General features: G+C 42.1%; 1 protein-coding gene across 1 annotated transcript in view; it reads left to right on the forward strand.

The window, feature by feature from the left end:
* The first annotated feature begins 15,086 nt into the window (after positions 1 to 15,086).
* Positions 15,087 to 26,979, forward strand: part of LOC149445014 (putative cation-transporting ATPase 13A4) — an 89,488-nt gene continuing 77,595 nt past the window's right edge. Inside the window, exons 1-2 of the mRNA XM_089654290.1 lie at positions 15,087 to 15,293; positions 26,219 to 26,392. Coding sequence (XP_089510416.1) covers positions 15,087 to 15,293; positions 26,219 to 26,392 — 381 coding nt within the window. The remainder of the gene's footprint in view (positions 15,294 to 26,218; positions 26,393 to 26,979) is intronic.

The following is a 26,979-nucleotide window of genomic DNA, read 5'->3' on the forward strand; positions in this document are numbered from 1 at the left end:
ATAAACAGTTAAGAATACTGGACATACTTTGGGTCCAAATTGTTCAGACACTATTTAATCTTTCAGTATGTTTTTGTGTTGTTAAAAACAGCAGAGCACTATTACAAAAATGCTGATACACTTGACAGTATAGAGGTAGATTCCTAGAGAGATCAGACCACTCCGTCTTAACCCTCTCTAATTAACCACTGGTATGAAAAAGAAAATTTCCAGAATGCCCACTTTACTTACCTGAAGCCACATTTTCATTGTAAACGTTCTCTTTTCTTCTTTCTTTTATTTCCTGGGGTCCTTCTTCAGGTGTCCACATCACTGCCTGCATGATGTGGACAACTCTTCTTGGTGGAGGCAAAACGTAAAGTGGCCAGGACCTCTCTCATAGGCTCCAAAGGAAGGAGAACTCATGGGGGAGGTGAGGGAAGTAGTGACTAAGACGATGATGAGCAGGGGAAAATGCCTGGTTCTCAGGGCAGAAAATTAGCTCATAGAGGAAGCTGACTTCGACCCATTGCACTTAGGAAGAGGTTTTTGGATTTAGGACTGAGAAGGTAATTCATACACAATGCACTAGTTAAATTTCATTTGTGCCTGGAGTTGGTCTTTAGCAGTGTGGAGAATGCTATGAAGAGAAAAAAAAAATACATGCAGAGATCTGGGCATTCAGCCTTTTATACAGACACACAGATACTGATAATATACAACTCCATCCAATTCAACCTTTTTCCACATATTTAATATTATATATATTATACATTATATTTATAAAATTGATAGTATGTAATAGTATAATACAATTCTATGATATAGCAAATTTTATATATTATCATTACTATACATACAGTATTTCTCTATAATTCCTATGCCAGATTTTTAGCTGTTAAAGGAAATCTATGGTAACAGCATACACTTTCATTTTATAAGACGAGCATTGTAATACCAATGCAAACAATAGTTATTTCTGACAATCCAATATAAGATATAAGAAGTCTCCCCGTACTATCTGTCAGATTTGAAAACATTGCGGCCTTGCGGGTCCCCATCTACACAGCCATGTCATTCATTCAGGAACTTCCGTGAATGAATGAACTGCAAGTTCCGACCAGGGGCGGACTGACCATTTGGAAACTCGGGCAATGCCCAAGGGCCCGGGGTCAGTAGGGGGCTCCATGAGATGCTCCTAGTACCTTTTTCATAGGCTTTTTTGAGTTTTGGCAAGGGCGCAGGGGTCCAATGATCCTCTATTGCCCGGGGGCCCCATGAGTTGTCAGTCCGCCCCTGGTCCCGACAGCCTTAGAAGCTGTGGGCTTGTAGTTTTCAATGAACTACCACGGTGCTGTGGAGCGCCGTGGTAGTTCATTGAAGCTTCCTGTCAGAATATCTGCTTAGCCATACATCCCTGTACAGCAAGCAGATATTCTGACAGGTCTGCAAGAGACCTGCATGGAATCAGTGATCTTCTTTCCAGGCTCCTTTGGACAAAAATAATAATTGCACATTTTTTTACCTGCGAAAAGATATTTGCATTTATTATTTTTGTCCAAAAGGTGAATTTATCCTTTAAACTCCTCCTCTCATCACCTCTGTAGTTCAGAAGGCAGGCTCTGCAAAATGTGTGACACAGCAGTACCTACTCACAGGACATACTAAATATGCATCACAGAATTCAAGTAAGTAAATGTGTGGAGATCTTCACAAAGTAAGTTTGAGAACTTCAAGAAAGAAAAAAGTTCAGATTAGAAGTGGGCTAGAAAATATTGAAATACAGTTTGAAAATGAATATATGTGTGGAAATGCTGACCATTGATATGCTTTAACTGTGTCTCCTGTACCTGGGTGAATAAGCTACAGGTGGACATCATTGGGAGATTACCATATCACATACAGTATACAGTGGGGCAAAAAAGTATTTAGTCAGCCACCAATTGTGCAAGTTCTCCCACTTAAAAAGATGAGAGAGGCCTGTAATTGGCATCATAGGTAGACCTCAACTATGAGAGACAAAATGAGAAAAAAAAGCCAGACAATCACATTGGCTGATTTGGAAAGAATTTATTTGCAAATTATGGTGAAAAATAAGTATTTGGTCAATATCAAAAGTTCATCTCAATACTTTGTTATATATCCTTTGTTGGCAATGACAGAGGTCAAACGTTTCCTGTAAGTCTTCACAAGGTTGGCACACACTGTTGCTGGTATGTTGGCCCATTCCTCCATGCAGATCTCCTCTACAGCAGTGATGTTTTGGGGCTGTCACTGGGCAACACAAACTTTCAACTCCCTCCAAAGGTTTTCTATGGGGTTGAGATCTGGAGACTGGCTAGGCCACTCCAGGACCTTGAAATGCTTCTTACGAAGCCACTCCTTCGTTGCCCGGGCGGTATGTTTGGGATCATTGTCATGTTGGAAGACCCAGCCACGTTTCATCTTCAATGCTCTTGCTGATAGAAGGAGGTTTGCACTCAAAATCTCACGATACATGGCCCCATTCATTCTGTCCTGTACATGGATCAGTCGTCCTGGTCCCTTTGCGGAGAAACAGCCCCAAAACATGATGTTGCCACCCCCATGCTTCACAGTAGGTATGGTGTTCTTTGGATGCAACTCAGCATTCTCTCTCCTCCAAACACGACGAGTTGTGTTTCTACCAAACAGTTCCATTTTGGTTTCATCTGACCATATGACATTCTCCCAATTCTCTTCTGGATCATCCAAATGCTCTCTAGCAAACTTCAGATGGGCCTGGATATGAACTGGCTTAAGCAGGGGGACACGTCTGGCACTGCAGGATCTGAGTCCCTGGTGGCGTAGTGTGTTACTGATGGTAGCCTTTGTTACGTTGGTCCCAGCTCTCTGCAGCTCATTCGCTAGGTCCCCCCATGTGGTCCTGGGATTTTTGCTCACCGTTCTTGGGATCATTTTGACCCCACTGGGTGAGATCTTGCGTTGAGCCCCAGATCGAGGGAGATTATCAGTGGTCTTGTATGTCTTCCATTTTCTAATTATTGCTCCCACAGTTGATTTGTTCACACCAGGCTGCTTGCCTATTGCAGATTCAGTCTTCCCAGCCTGGTGCAGGTCTACAATTTTGTTTCCAGTGTCCTTCGACAGCTCTTTGTTCTTCACCATAGTGGAGTTTGGAGTGTGACTGTTTGAGGATGTGGACAGGTGTTTTTTATACTGATAACAAGTTCAAACAGGTGCCATTGATACAGGTAATGAGTGCAGGACAGAGGAGCCTCTTAAAGAAGAAGATACAGGTCTGTGAAAGCCAGAAATCTTGCTTATTTGTAGGTGACCAAATACTTATTTTCCACCATAATTTGCAAATAAATTCTTTACAAATCAGCCAATGTGATTGTCTGGCTTTTTTTTCTCATTTTGTCTCTCATAGTTGAGGTCTACCTATGATGCCAATTACAGGCCTCTCTCATCTTTTTAAGTGGGAGAATTTGCACAATTGGTGGCTGACTAAATACTTTTTTGCCCCACTGTATGTGTAGAATAGTAAAATATGCTCATTGATATCCACAAAGAACCCCGGATCAAGAGGAGCAGCATGGTAAAAGAAGGTTTGGGGGGATGGGGGGAGTATTTAGCTGAAATCAGGGTCTGCTCAAGGAAACTGAAATGATTGGTCAGATACCTCAATTGACCAGTTCACTTTTCCTACCTGAAAATGATCCATTGAGCCATTTGCTTATATCTCAAGGTGTCAATAGACACTTTGGGGTTGATTTACTAAACCAGAGAGTAAAAAATCTGCTGCAACTCTGCATAGAAACGCATTAGGAAACCAATCAGCTTTGAGGTTTATCATCAAAGCTTAACTGAACAAGCTCAAGTTAGAAGCTGATTGGCTACTATATACAGCTTCACCAGATTTTGCACTCTCTGGTTTTAGTAAATCTACTCCTATGATTGTGTCAGGTCTTATACAGGCCATGCACACAACAGCTTTTAAGAGATTGATCATATAATTGATTATTGAGTTAGGTAAAATTTTGATCAGCAACATACACAGTTGATTGATTTGGCGAAAATGTGCTTAATATCCAATTGGATTGGTACATGTATGGACACACAACATCTATGGGCACGTTTACAGTTAACCCCTTCCTGTCCGTACACTTTTACCCCCTTCCTGTCCAGGGCAATTTTCAGCTTTCAGCGCTATCACACTTTGAATGACAATTGCGTGGTCATGCAAAACTGTACCCATATGAATTTTTTACCATTTTTTTGAGACAGATAAAGCTTTATTTTGGTGGTATTTATTCACCACTGGGATTTTTATTTTTTTTACTATGTAAATGAAAACGTAGAAAATTTTGAAAAAAAGTGTTTTTTTTATATAAAATTTTGCAAATAAATAATATTTCATCATAAATCTTGGCCAAAATGTATTCTGTTATTTTTTTAGTAAAAAAAAAAAATCCAAATTAGTTTATAACCAAAAATTATAATTTTTAAACATTTTTTTTTACATTTTTATTTTATTTTTTTATATTATTATTTTTTTATTTTTTTTTTTTCCCATACTGTCACCCTAGCAGTACAGTGTCACCATGGTGACACTGTACTACTTGTGGGGGGGTGATGATTTTTTTTTTTTTTTACACTGATTGCTTTTACACCCATATAGGATGTAAAATCAATCATTTCTCTTTCTCTCTGTCTGCATTCTTGCAGTCATTGAGAAGTACTGAGTGAGCTGTGATTGGTCACAGCTTGTCACATGGTACAAGGCTGTTGTGAATAGCCTTGTACCATGTGACCTCTGTGATCATTCACAGATTTCACACGTAGTAAGCAATGATGTCACAAGTGACATCTTGCTTACTACTTTGCATGTGATCACTGATTGGCCAATCAGTGATCACATGATCGGAACCTCATACAGAGGTCCCGTCCGACGATTGGTGTTTCACTGTGTCCGGAGGACACAGTGGGCACCGGATCGCGGTGGTGCGCGCTCCCAGGGAGCGCGCACAGCTAGAAAAGGCGGGTGCCGTTTAGGAACGGCAACCCGCCCCGGGACTGCCACCGCCCTGCCGTTTATAAACAGCAGGCGGACGGCAAGAGGTTAAAAAGTGCATACCACCCAAAGATGACTTCAATAAAACATTTGAGTCTAGCAGAATGCTTGATTAAAATCAAACCAATCTAGGATTAAATTTGTTTGTACTGTAGGTAACCAGAGAGTTAGGCAGCAGTAAAAGTGGTCTGAATTAGGCCGCTTTCACACGGGCGTTCCGTTTTTTCATCAGTTCAGTCATGTTTTTTCCAAGAAAAATCAGGTCAATTCACATCAGTTTATGTCAGTTTTTCATCAGTTTACATCTGCTTTTCAACAGTTTTTGAAAAACAGACATACGGAATGCCCGTGTGAAAGGGGCCAAAGTAGTAAGACTAAAGAAAGACAATAGTCTAAACAATCTGACCTGTTCCTGATGTTTATTGTTGACCACAGTCATTAGGAAATGAACTTTTGTCAGAAAATTGTACTTTATAGGGACATTTAACAGATATTACCAGGAGACTGCACCAGAAATAGCTACAGAAAAAGCTGCATCCTTAAACAATGAATGTTTATTGGTGCTCTTATCAGCATGTGTACAATGACAGACGAATAAGTAAATATATGTTGGAGGAAAAATTGCAAGTTCAACAAAGGATATATATTTAATCTCATTTAATTACACACAGTTCAAGTCCTAATCTCAGGTACCACCCCAGAGTTAGTAATCATTCCCTGAAAAGGTGTGTAATGAGAAACATCGTGTGACTTAAGATTCATGAGAGTGGTTGTACTGTGGCACTGGAGGTGAGAGAGGACGTCTGTGAGGGCACTGTGAGATACCTTACGGAACTATGGGGATACATATGCACAATGGCTCCAGGGCACTGCTTAATGAAGGCGAGGAGAATGAAATGGTAAATAAAAAAACTTTGGAATTCTAATAATGCTTAATAAATTATTAAAGCAGCCCTGAACAGCATTGCTTAAGAAACAATGATGCACATTTATTGTAATCAAGTAGTTATTTAAATATGTTCAACCAGGGCTGCATGTGTAATTGGGCAGACTGGGATATTGTCTTTGTAAGGGCAGTTTAGGGAGGTGGGATAAACTTTAAATATAGCTTTATGTTTATTGTGTTAGCAATCAATTTCCTTTTGGTGGGTCCAATTGGTTGTAATCGTGTTCATTTAAAAGACAGCACTTGCAAGTTGCATTGTGAGAGGATATTTTTAAATCACAAACATCGATGTATGAAAGTGTACTAACAGAAATGTTTATTATTGCCCATATTATCCAATCAGAATTTTTGTTTGAGTTTCAGACCTGGAATGTAGAAATACCAGAAATGTTTCCTATAGTATATTTTTTTACAGTACTGTACTAAGTTCAGCAACATGTTTTCAAGGACCATCAACTTTATTATTATTATAATACTAATTAGATAAGAGTTACAGTGAAAAATCAGGAAACAGCCATTTCCATGATAAGATACCGTATCAGCTAATGCTCAAGCTGGAGTAACCACAAACTTCCTGACCTTCACCTTTGATTATATTGTGTCTAGTTCTGGAGATCTCACTTGCAAAAAGATATTGATAAAATAGAACGAGTCCAGAGATGGGCAATAGAAACTGTGAATTGTCTGAAGGATAAAGCATACCAAGAGAGACTTCAGGAACTTAAAGTGATATTTAAGGGATTTTTTTTAAATTAACAAACACGTTATACTTACCTGCTCTGTGCAGTGGTTTTTCACACAGTAGCTGCAATTCTCTTCTACTTGGGTCCCCTGACAGTGCTACTGGCCCCTCTCTCCTGCCAAGTGCCCCCACAACAAGCTGCTTGCTATGGGGGCACCCTAGCAGGCTCGCTTCCGAGCCACTGCTCTGCATGTCTGTTCACACACAGAACTGTGGCTCAGCCCCACCCCCTCTCTATCCTCATTGGCTCACTGGCTTTGATTGACAGCTCCCACTGCTGTCTCAGCCAAAAAGGAGGGAGAGTCCCCAGGTAGCAGAGGCTCTTTTGCATGTGGCTGGATTGTGATGGGGCTCACAAAAGTATTTGGGGGCTGGAGGGCTGCTACACACAGGTTTTTTAAAAAGCCTTGAGCCTTTACAACCATTTTAAAGAAAATGAAAGTGAAACTATAAGTGGGCTCTAAATATTGATGTTGTTTGATGTAGCACTGCTAGCAGAAAATTGTGAATAATAAAATGAACATCAACCCATCAAATACTGAACAATCACAGTGACTAAATTCATAACAAAGAGCTCATAAATAAATAAATAATATAAATGAATAAATATAAATATATGTAACATATAAAGTTCATTCAATTCCAAATATTGCGTGATCTGACACCACAAAATGGAGATTCATGCTTCACTTGCATTTTATGCATAATAGTGCCACCTCTGTGCTCTCAAAACTCTCAACTCCAATGAATGTTAAACTGCGTATTTATTGAAATATCTCCATTGTTAATCACTATCTCTTTCAACCACTAGGCACTGTCCACTCCTCTCCTTTGGTAGATGTTAAGGTAACCTTAAGGCTTCCACTGTTTAGGTTGGTAACAGTTGCCTCGCCCAAAAGAAAATACGCCTCATATAGTGTAGTAAATCAATAAAACTTCCGATATTTATTAAAATGTTGCACTTACATTCAAGATAAAACAACTTGCTTTACAGAACAGGAAATCACAGCATGTACTTCCTTATTTCTGAGTCATCTGCCTCCGCTTACACCCAACGCATTGCATCACTGTCATGTGACTTCATCAGCTGAGCGATTACACTCTCCAAATATCATGAATCAAATAAAACCATATAAAAAGAAAAAAGAAAAAAGAAAATACGAGATATGGCGCCTTTCCTCCAAGAAAAATGTCTGCCTGTGCAGAACCATAATACCATTCACATATTACAAAAAGTGAAACCTTATGTACACCTGCACCATATACTGTAGGTGATTTGCAATATTTTTGTAGCTGCCCCATTAAGAGCAGGGCAGTGCAATTTTTTTGCAGCTGCCCCTTTAACCTATTGCCGCCCTGCCTATAGCCAGATGACGGCCAGGCGAACAGCTCATCCCTCATGTGGCCACATGATGTCCTTTCCAGAGCACGCATTGCACATGCCCACAGGGCCGCCTGCGGCGCGATCTGTCACCGGCCATGTACACTGAACACAGCAGATGACAGATCTGTGTACCGACCCTGTTGCCAGTACCATGTGACCTGCTGTGACCAATCATAGCATGTCACATGACAGTTGTATACAATGGATGGCTTCCTTTCATGCCATCCATTGTATACAAGTGTCTCTAGCTGTGAATGGTCACAGCGATCACATGTGCAAGATGGGCCAATCACAGGCCAGCTGTGGCATGTGATTAGCCATTGCCAAATCACAGCTACTCTAAAAAAAAAACCCTTGAATGATACTGATCACTTCCCCAAAGTAGTACAATGTTACTATGGTAACATTATATTACTTTGGTCAAAGTGAAATATGAAAAAAAAATCTTTAAAAAAAGAAAAAAAGTGTAATAAAAAATAAAAAAAATAAAATTTTTTTCGTACTGTCACCAGTCAGTGTCCCTGATCAACGCCATGCCAGTTATATGGTGATGCTGTACTGCACTGGTGACAGTATGTAAAAAAAAAATAGTGAAAATCATTTTTTTAATTTCTTTATTTTCCAAAAAATTATAACAAAAAAACTACAACTTAAAAAAACTCACCATGCCTGTTATGAAATACATCTGTCTACTTTGCAAAAAGGAGTCATTTGGGGGATATCTGTACTGTTCTGACATTTTCGGACCACAAGAAATTAGATTGGCTGTCAGTACTTCAGGATTGATCAATTATCAGATATATCCCATAGTTTTTGAACTCTATCACTTTCCTACAGACTAAATAATAAATACTAATTTGGGTTATTTTCACCAAAGACATGTAGCAGAATACATCTTGGCCTAAATTTCTGAAGAACAATTATTTATTTGCAAACTTTTATAACAGAAACAAAGAAAAACTTTTTATTTTTTAATTTTTGGTCTTTTTTTGTTAATTTAGCAAAAAATAAAAACCTCAGTGGTGATTAAATACCACCAAAAGAAAGCTCTAGTTGTGTGAAGAAAATGATAAAATTTTAGTTTGGGTACAATGTTGTATGACCGTGCAATTGTCATTCAAATTGTGACAGCACTGAAACCTGAATATTGGCCTGGTCAGGAAGGGGTAAAAGTATGGAAGTCGTTAAGAGCACCTAGCGGTGCTCCTAGTTGTGAAAGTGAAACTAAGTGGGCACTTACATTCCCCATAAACACCCCACACTAAATTTCCAAATGCCATGAACCAAAATAACGTAAACAATACACTTGCAAAACGTGGTGCCCAATATCTCGGCACCAATACACTCAGTACCTGTGCACCACTGTTCCACTTCCTGGACCTCGGCATGCATTCCAAACACCGGAAACTGGAAAAGACATAGGGATTTGGCCGGATAAAACAACCATAAGCAGCCTCTACATTTTTTGCCATGTGGCGTAATCAGGAAGCTCACTAAAAATGTCCACTGCTGAAGAAAACAAGGTTGGGGGGGGGGTCACTTGGGTACATCATTGGCCATATATAGACATGTCCATATTTAGTCAATGGTGTTGCAAGGGGGTGGGGTCATCCAGTGACATCAGCTGATGACCGTGACCCTTTTTTTTTCCATTCAGTGGTGGGGGAGCTGTTATTTGGTGCTGGCAAGTGACGGAAGTCCACAGGTGATGGGTTTGTGCTTTGTTTTGTGTGGGTTAGTAGCTGTCATTTATTGTGATTGATGTGGACCTACATCACTGGATGACATGATTCCTGATGTACATTAATAGATATTTGTATTCTGTGTTGTGTTCATATTTGCATGTGACATTTTTTGTGAATTAATGGGGGGGGGGGGGTCTTAGGGCCCCTTATGGTTAAAGGGGGGTTCCAGATTTCTATAAGCCCTCACCTACAGACCACTACAACCGTTAAGCCAGGGTAGTGGGAAATAGGCCCTTGTCCTCATCAACATCTGGACAAGGTGTCCCCCCTGGTAAGATGCACCCCCCCATTTTGAGGGCATGTGGCCTCCTGGTATGGTTCAGGAGGAAGGTTCTCAAGCTCACCAACCTTTTCCTGGTCTGCCAAGCTGACATTTAATATATACAAATTTGGCACTTGAGAGGTATAATTAAGCTACATGAAAGTCCATATGATCCATCAAAAAGTCCATGTGGGGGACCGTTAGTGTTCACAATGACAATATATTTGCAAACGGCGGCATCAGTGGCAGCACCCTTAGAGCAAAGCTGAACTCTGTATGTGAAAAAGAAGAAGGAAGAGAGGCGCTGGACTAAGTGCAGAGGTCTGAGGAAGAAGCTTCGCTTCGAAATTACGTTACCACCCATCCACATCATCACGCTCCTACGCTGACATCACGTCCGCCCAGGTGCCATTTGCATTCCACACTGGCTCCCTTCAGCGGCTGGCCACTCCAGGATACCCTTCCAGCCAAAATCAGACGCATGGATACCACTTGTTCTCCATTGCCTCCTGGGAACCCGGACTACGTTTGATGACATACTAATTTCTTTTTTACTTCCTGTGAGTTGCTAATTGTCATATTTACTAATAAATTGTATATTTAATGCTGCACTTAGTCTGGTGCCCCTCTTCCTTCTTCTTTTTCAAGCTGCAATTTAACCACTTAAATACCAGGCACTTTTACCCCCTTCCTGAACAGGCCAATGTTCAGCTTTCAGTGTTGTTGCACTTTGAATGACAATTGCGCGGTCATGCAACACTGTACCCACAAAAAAAGCTATAATTTTTTCACACAAATAGAGCTTTCTTTTGGCGGTATTTAATCACCACTGAGTTTATTATTTTTTGCTAAATAAAAAAAAAACCTGAAACTTTTGAAAAAAACTTTCTTTGTTTTTGTTATACAATTTTGCAAATAAATAACATTTCTTCATAAATTTAGGTCAAAATGTAGTCTGCTACATTTCTTTATTGAAAATACCCCAAATTAGTGTATATTATTTAGTCTGTAGGAAAGTTATAGAGTCCACAAACCATTGTATTTATATCTGACAATCGATCAATTAATGTACTGACGGCCAATCTCATTTCTTGAGGCCCGAAAACGCCAGCATAGTACAAATACCCCCAAATTACCCATTTTTTGGAAAATAGACTGTCCAAGGTATTTAGTAAGAGGCATGGTGAGTTTTTTGGAGGTTGTAATTTTTTGTTACAATTTTTTGGAAAATGTAGAAATTAAGAAAAAAAAATATAAACTTTTTTAATTTTTTACATATTATCACCAGTTCAGTAGAGCATGATTATATAACTGGTGTGACGGTGATCAGGGACACAGATTGGTGACAGTATGTAAAAAAAACTAAAAATAATAATTTTATTTAAATTTTTTTCAAATTTTTCTATTATTTTTTTATTTGTTATTACATTTTTTTTCCTTTTTTCTACAATTTTTTTTTAACACACTGTGACCAAAGCAATACAATGTTACCATAGTCACACTGAGCTACTCTGGGCAAGTGATCAGGATTTTTTTTTTACACTTTATGATTGCTAATACCAATGTATTTCATTGATATTTGCAATCATTGTTACTGAATGAAACTAATCCATTCAGTCTGTTGATGTGATTAGCTGTGTTTGGGCAAAGCTGATCACATGATACAGATGGGCTGTGATTGACCCTGTCTGTACCATGTGACTGCTTTGATCAATCGCAACTAACAACACAATTGTATACAATGAATGGCATGACAGGAAGCCATCCATTGTATACAATCCACCTGATTGGTCACAGTGGTCACATGACACTGGCAAAGGGCCGTTGTAGTGATATGTCATCGGCTGTGTCCCGTAAACATATGGACTTTTTTTTATTTTTTTTTAAAGTGAGTTTATCTTTTAAACAAATGTAAACAGATGCCCATTCATTTACTACTGTTAGCCCATAGACATGCAATGCTGTCTGTTTTTCATCTAAAAACAGATGGATAAAAAAGGGACAGACAGAAAGGGGCCATACATTGTGGTTCAGTCTGGATCCATATAGAAACTGACAGATGGATCATGACTGAATACTGGTTTAAAAGGGCCCTAGAAGTATAACCACTACACTAGCTACTGGAGCCACAATCAGAAGTTGTATAAGACTTCCAGATGAACCTGGAAAGATATAAATGCTTATTAAACGTTGCCAGGTTTCTGCATATATACAGTATGCTCATATCATTAGATAATACAGGCATCTTCAGAAAGCCTCCACACCCAGTACACTCCATTATGCAAATATCAGAGTAAGTCAAGCTTTGGTTGCTCAATGTTATTAGTCAGTGGGGATGCTCACCACTTTGGTAGCAATAATAAGATGTGGGAAGTAGGAGGTGCGATGGGGCTGAGTTGTGCTGTGTGTGTCAATAGATGCACACAGACAGGCATAGGAACGAGCCCCCAGATGTACCCCCATAGGAAGTGGCTTCCTATAGCGGTGCCCCGAGAAAATGAGGAGCCCAGAGTGCCCATGGGGAACCAGAGAAGAGGAGGTTCAGGCCTACAGTTAAGTATAACACGTTTATTATTTTAATAAAAAATAAGCTTTACAATCACATTAATTCACTAAGATAGATTACTTATTTTTACCCATGGCAACTTTCTCATAAAACAAGATCAATTTATAAACATAATTGTCATTGTGGTGTGGAACATTTTTTTCTTTTTTACTTGAAATGAGAATTTTCTCAAATAATTCAGTGACCTATCATGCATGTGTTACTTGCCATTAGAACAGGTATTTTTTATGTGTGTGTGAGTCTTGGGGTGGGCCTAAAAAAGTATTTATGCAAAGGGGTCTCTTGCTGACTATGTGTCAGGGATCTCCACGATCCCCGCAGCGATGGTCCCGGCGCATGCGCAGTGCGCCACCCTGTGCAGGGACGCGGGCACTAGGTCCAGGTCGGCGCGGCGTTCGAGTTTGCGCATGCGCAGTAGATGCCGTGGCCGCCCGCTGGGCACCAATGGCAGCGCAGGGCGCGATATTTAAACGACCCTGAGCTGTCATTCGGTGCCTTCTGGTCTTATCCTGCATCCTGTATCCTGAACCTGTTTTTAGTGAGTTGCTGACCACTGCTGTATTCTCCTGCCCAGACCCTTGCTTTGCCTGACCTCTCTCCTGGATGCCCCCTATTGGACCTGACTTACTGTTGCTGACCTGGCGTGTGACCCGACTATTCTCTGCCCGCTGCTTTGTACCACACCGTCCCCATCGTTACCGACCCGGCTTGCCTGACTTTGCACTTGCTCAGCCATCCAACCATCCATCCCTCTCAACGGGGTCTCCAGGCCTTCTCATATCAGGCTCTCTCCCGTGGGAGCCCCTGGCGAACACCCCTACCACTGGCGGGTATCCTCAGTAGGCACGACCTGGTCCCGGGGTACTCCAAGTCCATCCCCACCATCAGGGGCCCTGGTGAACAAGTACTCTGGGACTTAGACTCCGTGCGCTGGGGATGCCTAATTAGTGGAGTGCTAGTGGTGTCGCCGGGCGGTCCCTTACACTATGTCTGCCACTGGGTCAACTGACCTGGATGCAGTTTCTGATAATTGTTATTCACTAATGGAATAGGCACCCAAGAGGGTCATCTGAGGGCAGACTTGGGTAAGTTAAGTAGTGTCCCAATTGTATTTTATATACAGCCTGGGGAGCTAATTTAAAGAATAACATTTCAGAATTACGTATACGTTTTGTAACTGTCCTATGCCTTGCGTCGGGTTAGGCAGCATTTCCTATTTTTAGCACTCTTAGCTGAAGATAACAGTCATGATAGAAAAATAATGATCATCATAGTCAATGATTTGATCCCATAGTTTCACAACATAATAGTACATTACTGCTAGGCTGCCAAACTACTTTAAAAAGACCTAAGGACTTAAAGTAAAATACCGTACGCAACTGTTTCATAACTATTCAACCTCTTTGCAATACTGTTAACAAACAGTTCAAAAGGTTCACCTTTCTCTAAAGAGGGACATGCTGAACCATGGCCAGGCACCTAAAGGATTTGGAGCTTCTCTTTTTATATGACTAGACATAGATAAAGTTTTGGGGACTTAAAAGCTTAAAGGATAAATGTAAATTTAAGTAATCTAAAAAAAATCAACAGTACCCTACAGATCTCTGCAAAAAAATGAATAGACTGAATGAATGTAAATATGTCCTGCAAAAGTCATGAGAATCACTGCCTGACTTGTCTGGACATTGATACCAGGTTTGGAGCAGAGTAGCTCCACAGAAATTGCTGAGCTGAAAGATAAGGAAAATAACATCCACTTTGTCCATACCCATATTCACCTCAAGAATTTAATGGAACAACAGGGATCTGGAGCAGGAAAAAAACCTGCACCTGCCCTCTGCCAGCAGTGATGAATGGTAATAGATGGTACTGTTTTTTTAGCTGCAGTGACTGGTAGAACAATGTTGGCTTCTCAGATAAAAATTAATTTATCGGGGGCGTGGCCGAGCCGCGAGTGAAGATGGCCGCGTAATCACGGAGCTCCCGCCGACCGGTTCCTACCTTGCTGCCGCTCTGCATTGACGGGTGAGACATCTCCCCTCTGCTATGGGGAAGACCGACAGGGCACCCTCTGGGGCCAGATCGCGGTCCCCGCGGGGTCAGAACACTCAGGGGAGGCATATAAAGGAGCTCTTCCGCTCCCAGCTGAAAGACGGGCCGCAGCCCTCTCCCTCTCCAGCTCCCTCCCCCTCTCCCCCTCCCTCTGCAGTCTCTGACACAGGCTCTGCAAGCACAGCCGAATATGCTGTGCTGGACACAGTGCCACAGCTGGATTCCTCACATTCCTCACGTGCTACACATTCCCTATCATTAAGGGACCTCCAGGCTGTGGCAGCTGATATAAAGACCACCTTAACCACCACATTAACCTCTGCCCTCACTGAATTGAGAGATGACATCCGCTCTATGGGCACAAGGGTGGAGCGGGTGGAGCTGGATACCAGGCAGAATCAGGCGGCAATTTCTGATTTACAACAACAATCAGCGCTGCACGTGTCGACCATTCGAGATTTTTATAGACACATTGAGGACTTAGACAATCGTGGACGCAGACGCAACATTAGGGTCCGGGGCCTTCTTGAATCAGTGGAACCTTGTGATGTCCCTAAAGCGGTAATAGCTATCTTTAATGACCTCCTAGGTCGCCCACCTTCAACCATGATTGTTATTGAACATGTACACCGGGCAACCCGTCCTAGGGGGGGAGACACAGACCCTCCCAGGGACGTAATTTGCTGTCTTGAAAGTTACCCGCTTAAAGAGGATATCCTCAAATGCGCCAGGGGGAGAAGACATCTTGCTTATGAGGGGGCGGAGATACAGCTATATCAGGACCTATCCAATCTGACCCTGCAACAAAGGCGGGCGCTGCGCCCCCTATTGGATACTCTCCGCACGCGCAACATCCCCTATAGATGGCGGTTTCCGTTCTGCCTTTCTGCTCAAGTGAATGGCCGTAATTTCAACCTACGTGTTCCTGATGAACTGCCATCTTTTTGCTCTGCTTTGGATATTCCTCCGATTGCCTTACCCGATTGGAACGGGTCTATGAGGTTGCCACGTGCCCCAGATCTGAGAGCTGAAGATGGTGCAACGGGCGGGCCTAACCCTGCTCAGCGACGGCGCCGGATGGTCCCTTCGACACCTCCACGATTCTCTGCAGGGGCCTCTATGGACACTTCCAGTCCCACGGCCTCCCCGGCGCACAGGAAGCCTCGGCACGAGAACCAATGATCCGCTACACCAGCAGGCTCTCAGCCTCCGTTTTTCCAGTTTTCCTGTTGATTTGTGATTGGCCAGCTACTTTTGCTTTGAGTAGGGCTCTACTGGTTTGCCCCAACGGTTACTGTTGCCTCGTTACAGTCGCTCCCGCAGGCTTTAGTCATCCATGTGATATGCCACCTCCCCAGGTTTTGGGGTGATATTTATTAGCGTACAGGTCAGGAGACTTGTTCAAGATCGACATCCTGTATACACCCCATTGGTTTGCGGATTCTCCTTGCTCTAACAAGCCTACTGCTCTTGCTCTGGATCTCTGCGCCTATTGCATCGTGGAGCTATCTCCACGCAGTATATTGCCTACTGAAGAAGAATGGTCTTGCTCCCACGGCAGGGGTCTCTATCTCCTTCCGGGTGCCCGGTTCACTTCCTGTCTTAAGCTCCTCTTGTTCCGGTTTGATGAAAGCTCTCGGGAAGGCCGGCTCCTTCCAGTTTGTACTGCACTGCAAGCCCAGGCCGCGACCCGGCTTCATCTGAAGGATTTTTGCAGCCTTTTGGGGTCTATTTGACCGGAGGGAGTTGCCTCTGCTCCTGCTTCGGACACGTGCTCTATATGATACCCGTGGTTACTTTTGATATCCTTTTTGAGTTCTGCACTAGATACGAGATTTTGATGAGGGGCAGTTGTTATTTAGGGGGAGGGGGGTGGGACGAGGGGGAGAGGGATCTACCTCACATTGCTGCTGCCAGGGGATTGATGGGAGCCCTGTTACATTCTGAACAATGCCGCGTGAATGACCATCACCTCTGCGCACTTTGTTTGAGGCCTCACGGAGCCGGTTGGTGTACTCCCCTGTGACCTGCTTTTATGTAAGCGCTTACGGCTGTCTTGGGGCTCTATGCTTCCCCCCAGTCCTGGGGGTGTGCCCCCCCCTCCTTTCAGCATTGGTTATGGGAGAGGTGCTGCTCATTCTCGTGGGTGTCACAGGGGTTTTGGTAGAATCCGTTCCATATTTTGCTATAATTAGATGAGCTCGTCTCCACGGGGTAACAGTTCTGGCACTGAGTCTGGGGATCCTGAGTAGTACGGATGCCTGAAGCTGGGGTATACTGTTTTCTAGGGTTCTCTCCTGACCTCAGTTTTTGTATTGAAAATTGAAATTTGTTTTTCCTGTATGGCATTTGTTCATATGTTATGTTGTATTATTGCTTCTTTAATTGATAAGCCTGTATTACTCCTTACGGCCTCTCACAGATCTACTGTTTTACATATCCTGCCTGTAGGTTCTGTTCTTATACGGATATAATTTGCCCTGTCCTCGTGCAGGATTGGTTAGCCCCTCGATATCTTCTCAATCCGTATAATGGAATATCTGTGACCTATTATCCCGTCACTGTTGCCCCTTTTTGCCAGCGTGCCCGCCGCGGGCACCCGCATACGCCTCCTGGCTTATCACCTCTTGGGGTTGTCCAAGGTCTTTTCCCTTTTAGCTTGGCCTTTACTGTACACAGTATTACATGCCTTGCTTGAGCCCCCCCTTTTTCAACACTCACCCTCCTTTAGTTTTGTCTTTTTGATTATGCACTTTACAAGGCGACCGGCCGGCGGTTGCTTCACTCTTGGCTCAACGCTTACTTCGTTCCCCACACAGTGAGCTCTGTGAGCTTTCACTGACCTCCTACATTAGGCTACTATTATTAGTTTTCTCTCCTCTACTTTTTCTTCTCTCTCGTTTTTCTCACCCCCCCCCCCCCTTTTTTTTTTTTTTTCTCTCTCTTTGGCTCTAATTTTTTTCTTTTTCTGTTTTTCCTCCTTCTTTCTGTACTTCTCCTTTCATACGTGGACTAGCTGGTCTTCTCCCCGAGCCGTGTAGTACTTTCCCCCCCTTTCCTCCCTCTCTTTTTTTTTTTTTTTTTTTCTCTCTCTTGGGAGTTCTCTTTCTCCTTCTCTTTTTTTTTTTTTTTTTTTTTTTTTTCTCGCTCTCTACCCCCCCCCTTACTTCTCTCCCTCTTCTCCTACTCCACCCCCCCCCATTTTTTTTTTTTTTTTCTCTTTTCTCCTCCCTCCCTGCACATTTGCAGTTGTGTCATCAGGCTTCCGCGAACAAGCTCGACAGTCATGCTTTCTCCCGCCTCTAACGCGGGACTGCTGTCCTTAAAAATTCTTTCGCTCAATGTTCAGGGTTTGAACACTCCCGAAAAGCGATCTATGTTGCTTTCTTACGCGCATAAGCAAAGGGCGGATATACTCCTCCTCCAGGAAACGCATTTTCGCAGGGACTCCATACCCAAGCTTTTTAACTTCAGATACCCTACTGTTCTTCATGCCACCAATCCACTGGCTAAATCGAAAGGAGTGGCTATCCTGTTTGCCAGACATCTTCCATTCGTGCTACAGGATTCCCTTGCTGACCCGGAGGGCAGATATCTGTTTGTAAAGGGCTCTTTTTCCAACAGACCCATCACACTTGCCAACATTTATGCTCCCAATACCAAACAGGTCTCGTTCATGCGTATGACTGCTGCTACTTTGGCTGAGTTTCAATCAGGTATGCTGATACTGGGGGGGGACTTGAATGTCCCATTAAACCCATTGCTAGACTCCTCCGGCAGTTCGTTTTTGCCTTTTAAGGCCCTTAGGCAGATACATTTGCAGTTGCAACACTTGCAATTACATGACTCCTGGCGCACACTCCACCCCACTGTTAAGGATTACACGTTCTTTTCTCCGCCGCACAATAAGTATTCTAGGATTGATTACCTTTTTCTGTCACAATCGGACCTCCCATTTCTACATGCTGCTTCTATAGAGCCGATGGTCCTCTCCGATCACCACCCCATAACCGTAACCTTGCGGCTCCCGGAGAAATTTGCTCGCTCGAAGCTATGGCGCTTAGACGCCTCGCTTCTAGCAGACTGTGCTATAGAACAAGACATTCGCTCTGATCTGCGTGAATATTTCTCTTTAAATGGCTCTTCGGATACCTCCCCCCTTACGCAGTGGGAGGCTCATAAATGTGTTATCCGGGGTTGCCTTATAGCGGCAGCAACGAGACGTAAGAAAGACAGACAGCAACGTTTGCAGCTACTTACAGATAGGATACGCTCTTTGGAGAGGGCACATAAACAGACTCTGGCTGCGTCGACTCTTTCGGAACTCACAAATGCTCACTTGCGACTTCTCACTGAGCTGGGCAAAGTGGTCAAGAAAAGATTCATCCTCTCCCACAAGCTTTATTATGAGTTTGCCAATAAAAGCGGGAGGTTTCTAGCTCGGGCTCTTCGGGAAAAACGTTCCCATATGACTATACATAAAATAAGAGGCCCTGGGGGTGTGATGGCCACATCCAATCCTGATATTGCCTCTCAGTTCGAACATTTTTATAAGTCCCTTTATAATCTTCCACCAGAACGTCCCCCGATGCACATTGACAGGCCTAGAGTGTCCCTAATCTCTGAATTTCTTCGTCTTCATGGTCCAAACGCTCTCTCTGAGGAGACGGTTTTATCGCTGGACCAAGATCTGACCTTAAGCGAATTGCAGTGCGCAGTACGGCAGTTGAAAGCGGGCAAAAGTCCGGGTCCTGACGGCTTGTCTGCGGCTTATTATAAATCCTTTCTGGACATTCTGAGTACTCCATTTTTTTCCGCTTTCAATACTCTTTCTCAGTCCCCTAGGCCACATCATAGGCTGTTGGAAGCACACATTTCCGTCATCCCCAAAAGCGGTAAAGATATCTCTCAGGTGTCTAATTACAGACCCATCTCCCTGCTAAATGTGGATATTAAGTTGTTTGCAAAGATGCTTGCTAACCGACTTCTCCCTTTGCTCCCCTCCCTCATTAACTTGGATCAGGTGGGATTTATCCCTGGTAGAGAAGCAAGGGACAACACTATCAAGGCCCTTAATCTCCAACACTGGCTTTGCAAATCAAACTCTCCGGCCTTCTTCCTTTCATTGGACGCTGAGAAGGCCTTTGACAGGATTGCTTGGGATTATTTGCGGGGATCGCTGGTAGCTTTGGGCCTGGGCGAGAAAATGCTGAACTTTATTATGACCCTATACTCGGGCCCTACAGCTCAAGTTCGCGTTAATGGACACTTATCAAACCCTTTTCGCCTTGGAAATGGCACTCGTCAGGGTTGCCCCCTATCCCCGCTTTTGTTCGTCATTTCCCTTGAACCTCTTTTGAGACAACTTCGCGCTAATCCAGATATTAAGGGGATCAGGATAGCAGACAAAGAATACAAAATTGCTGCTTATGCGGATGATATCCTTCTTTTTTTGGCTGACCCTCGCACCACTCTACCGAGTTTGCTGAAAGACTTTGCTTTTTTCCGCTTTTTGTCGAACCTGAAAATTAATTTTTCAAAGTCATTCGCCCTCAACATAACCCTTCCCACTGATCTCGTCTCCTTCTGTGAATCTCATTTTCCATTTCAGTGGGTGAGGGATGCCCTTCCATATCTTGGTATACATCTCACCCGTAATCTGGACGACCTTTATGCCAAAAATTTCGTACCGGTTTTCAAAGTCATACAGGAAGACCTAAACAAGTGGCATCGCCCTTGCTTCTCTTGGTTTGGTAGGGCTGCAATTATTAAAATGAATATACTTCCGCGTCTCCTCTATCTCTTCCAAACTTTGCCAATTCTACTTCCAATGACATTCTTTGCTTCTTGTAAGAAACTATGTTCATTCTTTTTATGGAATCACAAGCGTCCGCGGGTCTCGTTCTCTCAGCTAACTCGTCCCAAACTCAGCGGGGGCATTGGGCTCCCTGACCTACACCGCTATTACTGGGCATGTCATCTTTCCCGCATAGTCGACTGGCACATTCATTCTGCTTCCAAAGACTGGGTCCTTTTGGAGAAGGCTTTTTCGCCCACTCCCCTACCATCGATCCCTTGGCTATTGCCGAAACACACACCTCAGGTTCACCTCTCCCATCCTTTGATAGGTCCCACGTTAGAAGTTTTCCGCAAGGCTTGTAAAACGTCGTCCGTTTCAGACTCTCCTAGTCCCTTGACGTCGCTCCGCCTGAATCCAGATTTTCCCCCAGGGTTGCACAAGGATTTTTTATCAAATTACTGGCCACACGATCAGATTCTAGTAAAACATTTTCTTCACTCCGGCAAGGTGAAAACATTACAGGAGCTGAAGGTTAGCTTGAATATCCGCGAATTCCCTCTCTGGGCCTTTCTTCAGATTAGACACTTCCTGCTTTTCCATAAATCCCGCCATAATTGGACTCGCCCTGTTACTCCATTTGAATCCTTATGCTCTAAATCCGAACCGCGGACGCATTTGATCTCTGAGATTTATCCTCTCCTAGGGGACAGCAGGACTTGCACTTCTTTCCCCTCTTGCCGTGCGTGGAACAGAGACCTAAAGACGGATTTATCGGAGTCGGATTGGGACCGCATTTTTATGTACTCCCACTCCTGCTCGAATAATGTTTTGACGCAGGAAAATGGCTACAAATTAGCCACTAGATGGTATCGTACTCCCTCCAGACTTCATCGGTTTAACTCTTCTGTCCCTGATGTATGCTGGAGATGTGGGACACCTGATGGCTCTTTCTTGCATATTTGGTGGTCCTGTCCACTTATTCAACCATTCTGGCTGGAGGTCCACCGGTTGGTGACTTCAGTGACCACTTTGCCCATAGTTTTCTCTGCTGCTCAGCTATTGCTTCATCATACCCCCATTCCTAGGAGTCAATATTTCAAGTCCCTAGCGATGCATATGATCAACGCGGCCCGACTCTGTCTTCCTGTGCTATGGGGCTCCACTCACCCCCCAACTATACGCGATTGGCTCAATCGAATAAGCAAAGTGGCGGAAATGGAGGAACTGATTGCGACTGCACTTGACATGCCAACTAAATACTCACATGTTTGGGCTTGCTGGACCCACTTTGTAACTACCCCTGAATTCGGATCTCTCATGGGTCGGGATACCTGATTGAGCTCAGCCCTACCTCTGGTTATGCCCTTGGTTCTTTCATAATCTGCGTGGTAATGACCTCCTTTCCGGTAATTTATATTTGCCTGCTTAGCTTTGGTGAGTGTTTAAATTCTTGACACTCTCATTTATGATCTCCATTAACACTGTTGACACACACTTCGCAGCCCGGACCTTTCGCTTCCCTTGCTTCCCCCTTTTTTTTTTTTTTGGCCTCTTATCCCCCCTTCTCCCTCTCCCCCTCCTCTCCCCCCCCCCCCCCCCTTTTTATTTTTTTATTATTTTTTTTTTTCCCCTCTTTCTCTTCTCTCTCTCTACTATGACTCCCATTCTTTTCCTTTTCTTATCCTTTTCTTTCTTTCTATTCCCCTTTTTTCTTTTCTTTCTCGACAACCTCTTAGTCTTCGATCAGGCTTAGTCTTCATTTTATCCAGGATTACTTGGTGTATGGTTAGCTTATATCTTCTAGGATAGTCAATGGTACTCATGACATCTTCTCTTATACTGCGATGCTCATTTGGCCTCATGATAGCGCACTGCTTTTGGTTTAGGCTCTGAAGGTTCATTTCCTCCATGCATAGGCCAGTACGCCAATATTCACTTGGTGGAAGTAAGCTGTTATTACCTTCTCTATTGTACATTTTTGAACCTGGAGTACTACAGGCCTATCTCTGCCGTAATTTGCCATGCTTCTGTTATCCACAGTGTCGCACTCTACCATGTTGTTTCTTCCTGTATTTTGGTTTAAGCTGTATCTATGACCTGATTGATGCTGTCTGTGCATTTCTTTATATTTTCCTGTAACATGTTGTCACTTCTAAATAAACTTTTATGGAAAAAAAAAAAAAATTAATTTATCCTTTGAATACATTAGAGATGGGGACCTTAAATGTGCTGTGACATTTGCATTATATGTGCCTTAACAGGTTTCCAGGGCTTTGAGGTGGCTAATATTAATAAACAAAGAGGAAGTAGTTAGGTATGGGTGAAAGAGACATATTAGAAGTATTCTTGCTCTATACTGTATAATATAATAACTTTCAATAAAATAATTATACAAGATATGTGAGTGTTCCACGCAGGATAGCGACCTATTTGACTCTTCAAGCTACATATAACTAAGGCCTGGTATAGAGCATGCTTACGTTATAGCTATATTGTCTTTGCACCATTTATAGTTGTCATGTTACCATTTCACACCCTATATTTTACCCCAAAATACTATTGACCAAGCTTTCCGGTTACAATGATTCTACACAAATGCAGCTGTCACACATCGCAGAGGAGTGCTTAAGGCCAAATTTTCAAAAGTAGGAAAATTTGTCCGGTTACTTTTTAATCCATTAATATCTTACGACTGAGCTGAGTTTGCATATACAGGAATTATATCACAGAGACATTTTTACAGATTTACCAAAAATTTTTTATAGCATTGAACTCACCTGCACTGTGTACATGCAATAACTGGCAATGCTCATCTACAGAATCTAATGTATTTTTTGGGAAATCACTTTAATTTATTTTTCTTAAAACACTGTTGTAGTGAACTGGACCAGTCCTGCCTTGTTTGTGAGTGATTTCTGAAGCTCAAAAGAAATCTCAGTGACATAAAAGATGAAACCATTTGGATTTCCCATGTAAAAGAATATGGTAGCATTGTGAGTCAGCATTGACCCCCCTGGGGCTACCTACCAAAACTGCCAAAACTCAGCACTATTTAGCTGATATAGTTCCTTGTGCAGACTAATATTATGGTGAGAAAAATGCAGCTTTAGTAATGTGATTAGCTACACAGACTAAGGTTTCAGCTTTATTTGTTGATGTGTTTCTGCAAACACAGTACTAGTTACTGCCCTGCCTAATCTCTTCATTATATCCTTGCTGTGAAGATTTCCTATCACTTCTTTTCAGTTTAAAGGGGCCAGATAGACTAGGATGTTGAGGGAAATGCCTCAACAGGTACATAAATAGCAAACACAAAAATATTAGGAGAGGTTTAGAACCTCTGTCAGGTACGGTTGTTAATGTCTAGACTTCTCTGTTCTGTCTGAAACTTAAAATAATGTTCTAGCTTGAGTTGAGCCTTAATGCTTTTATATTGGAAAAGATGCAAAGCATCATTGCCTCTAACATCTATCATATGTAGCCTTATAATCTTGGCATTACACATGCAAATTTCTTTTAAAAGACTTTAACCTTCAAGTTCATTTTTCTTTTGATCACTGTCAAGCTTTCTTTGTTCTATAAGGCCAGAGTCAGTGCCGATGATGTGACAAGTACTGAATGGCATTTTTAGGCATGCTGAAAATGCTGAGAGACTTCGGCCATGCTCTGTGTCAGCACAGTTACTTGTAGTCAATCTCAATAAATGAAATCCAGAGTGGGTCTATAATACTATTTCTGAGTGTTTTCACCTTGCTTCAGAAAGTGCTGTGACTGGAAGGATTTCCAGGTGGAATATAGCACATTAAAAAGGTAAAATGACCAAAAAAATACCCGAGTAGGCAAAGCACATGCAAGCTTAAAGCTGAATTCCATAAATTCAGCTATTTTATAAAAACTGCAGAAACACCATAAGTTAAGTCTAATAAGGTGCTTGCCGCCTCATAGACTTTTCTCTGTTATTCACGTTTGACTGATTTATTGTGCTTCAGGAGGATAGCTTCCAGATCTCTGATGCTGCTCACTGTGGTCTCAGTTCTTTCAAGAGCAGAGTCGGTGAAACTGCTATGCCTGCCCCTCCCCTCCCTTCTGCCCATTCACAGAAACCTTTGTATTATGAAAATTCACAAAATACAAAGGCTTCTGTGAATGGGCAGCAGAGGGGAGGGATGGGCATAGCTACTCTGTGTGCATTTCTCTTCTCACAGCCAGAGTCTATCCTCTGGGAACTGTTTCATATAAGTAATAGGAATAAGTCCTGGATGTGAAATGCACCTAACTGGACTTAACTAATAGTGTGTCTACACTTTTTGCAAAGTTCATGAATTCCTGGAATTCAGCTTTAATTACATAGGATTTACAAACTTTTTAACCACTTCAACTCCGGAAGATTTTCTCTTTTTGACCAGGCCATTTTTTGTGATACAGCACTGCGGTTATATAACTGACAATTGTGCGGTCATGCAATGCTGTACCTAAATGACATTTATGTTCTATTTCCCACAAATAGAGCTTTCTTTTGTTAATATTTGATCACCTCTGCAAAATGTGAACATATTCAAAACACAGTTAGATGGTGCTGCAAATCCTTTAATGCAAAAAAAGGTTAAACAACACGCATTTTCATTTTTTAGAAAAAATTATTCATGGGCATTACGGCATATGCAGAGCCAAGGAATTGGAAAAAGTGATCTTGTCAGGGAATTCCATAGACCCTCTGTATTGCTGGAGGCAACAGCCAACAACAGACATGCACAGTGTTAGAGAGATGCAAGGGCTTAGATAGGCAGGCAGAGAAACAGCAGACAACCAAATGTGGTACCAAATATAGAGGAAGAAGTGTAGTCAGACAGGCAAGAGGTTAAGGCAGGTGGCAGACAGAACTTGTGTTAGACAAAATAGGAGACAAGACTGGTAGGAGACAGAAGTACATTTTGACATTTATTCATTCATTGGTAAAGATTAAAACATGTTGTATTGCAACATTCATTCCTACTTGTTTAACTTGTAATTAACTATGCACAGTAATGAAAATGTGTTGTCTGGTTTTGTAGGAATGGTAGGATTGCACTCTGTAGCTAGCATTAGGGGGCAGAAAAGCGTGGCAGGGTGCTAAGTGACGAGGGGGTGGCTTGGAGATCACAGGTAAGACAAAGTAAGATAATAGGGGACTGGGTGCAGGAGGGAAGGAGATAGTGGGAAGGGAGAAGGGCTGGGAGGCTAGGCCGGTTGGTAAGTTGATGGCATGATCTTCTGTCACATCTTCTTGACAAATAATTTAAGATTTACAAAAAGTGATACACTGAACTTTGTAGGCAGGTTGTGTTTTTTTGGTACTCTTGTTATTTACTATTGCTGACAATTTCTCATACACCATGCAAAGATTCACCTGGACTTTGAGTTTCCCATAGGGAAAGATGCTTTGTTCAAGACCTCGGTGATTTTCTGCTTTTCAGCTATAAAATGTGTGGCAACAAGCAACAATCATTGTTGGCACAATTGACAATCTTTCCATTTAACAGAGCTTCAGCCGTTTTTGTTTTTTTTAAATATTTTACATGGATCTCTTACATGTTGTACAGTATTTTATATCGTTATATATTTGTCATGAATGTTTATTATTATTGAACACTATGTATGAAATATTTTTAATAGATAGAACTAAAATTTTATTTTTTAATTTATACAGGAAATATTTGGGTACAGAACAGTTAAGTGGAAGAAAGTATTATGCATTGCTGGACAAGTGTTTACTTTAGGATTGCTTTGGCTTCTATTCTATTGGAAACCCGACTGGAATGTCTGGGCTTGTTGCATACCATGTACTCTGGAAGAGGCTAATGTCGTGTTTCTTAGAGCAACAGTAAGTGGTTTGTGATTGTATTATGTGTTTTTTATAGTTATCAGAATGACAGTACATAGCGCAATAGTAATGGATAATCAAGTCACAGATCTCAGGTCCAGAAGCCACAGGAATGGAGTACTCCACAAACAATGTTTTTGTAGATGTGGGGCGGCAAAGTAAAGTTGTAAGTTACACTTACCTCCATTGCTGCATTTGCAAACGTGGCTTCTCCAGGTAATTTTTAAAATTAAATCTTTATTTAGCTCTCTACTCATATAACAATGCGTATAATGTCAGAATAACAAACAAGAAATGGAAAAACACACAAATACAATTCAATGAAATGAAAACACATAGAACAGACAGAAACAATTCCTTGGTTTCTATATCCAGTTGGAAACCTTACCTGAATAATCATTAGACAGAAACCTCCTTGGATCTAAATAAACAGTTGTTTACACAGAGGATGCAAACTCAATCCATGATGCTGATATATTATACTTTTTATTTATCATTATATATAGATCACTATTCCTCTTCTCTAATATCCTATACTTTATCCAGTCCATTACTGATGAGACCAAAGGAAATTTTCAATTCAAAGA

Source organism: Staurois parvus, unplaced genomic scaffold (assembly GCF_062004578.1).
Source record: "Staurois parvus isolate SC_StPar_1 unplaced genomic scaffold, SC_StPar_1.0 ptg000750l, whole genome shotgun sequence".
In the NCBI taxonomy this organism is placed as follows: Eukaryota; Metazoa; Chordata; class Amphibia; order Anura; family Ranidae; genus Staurois; species Staurois parvus.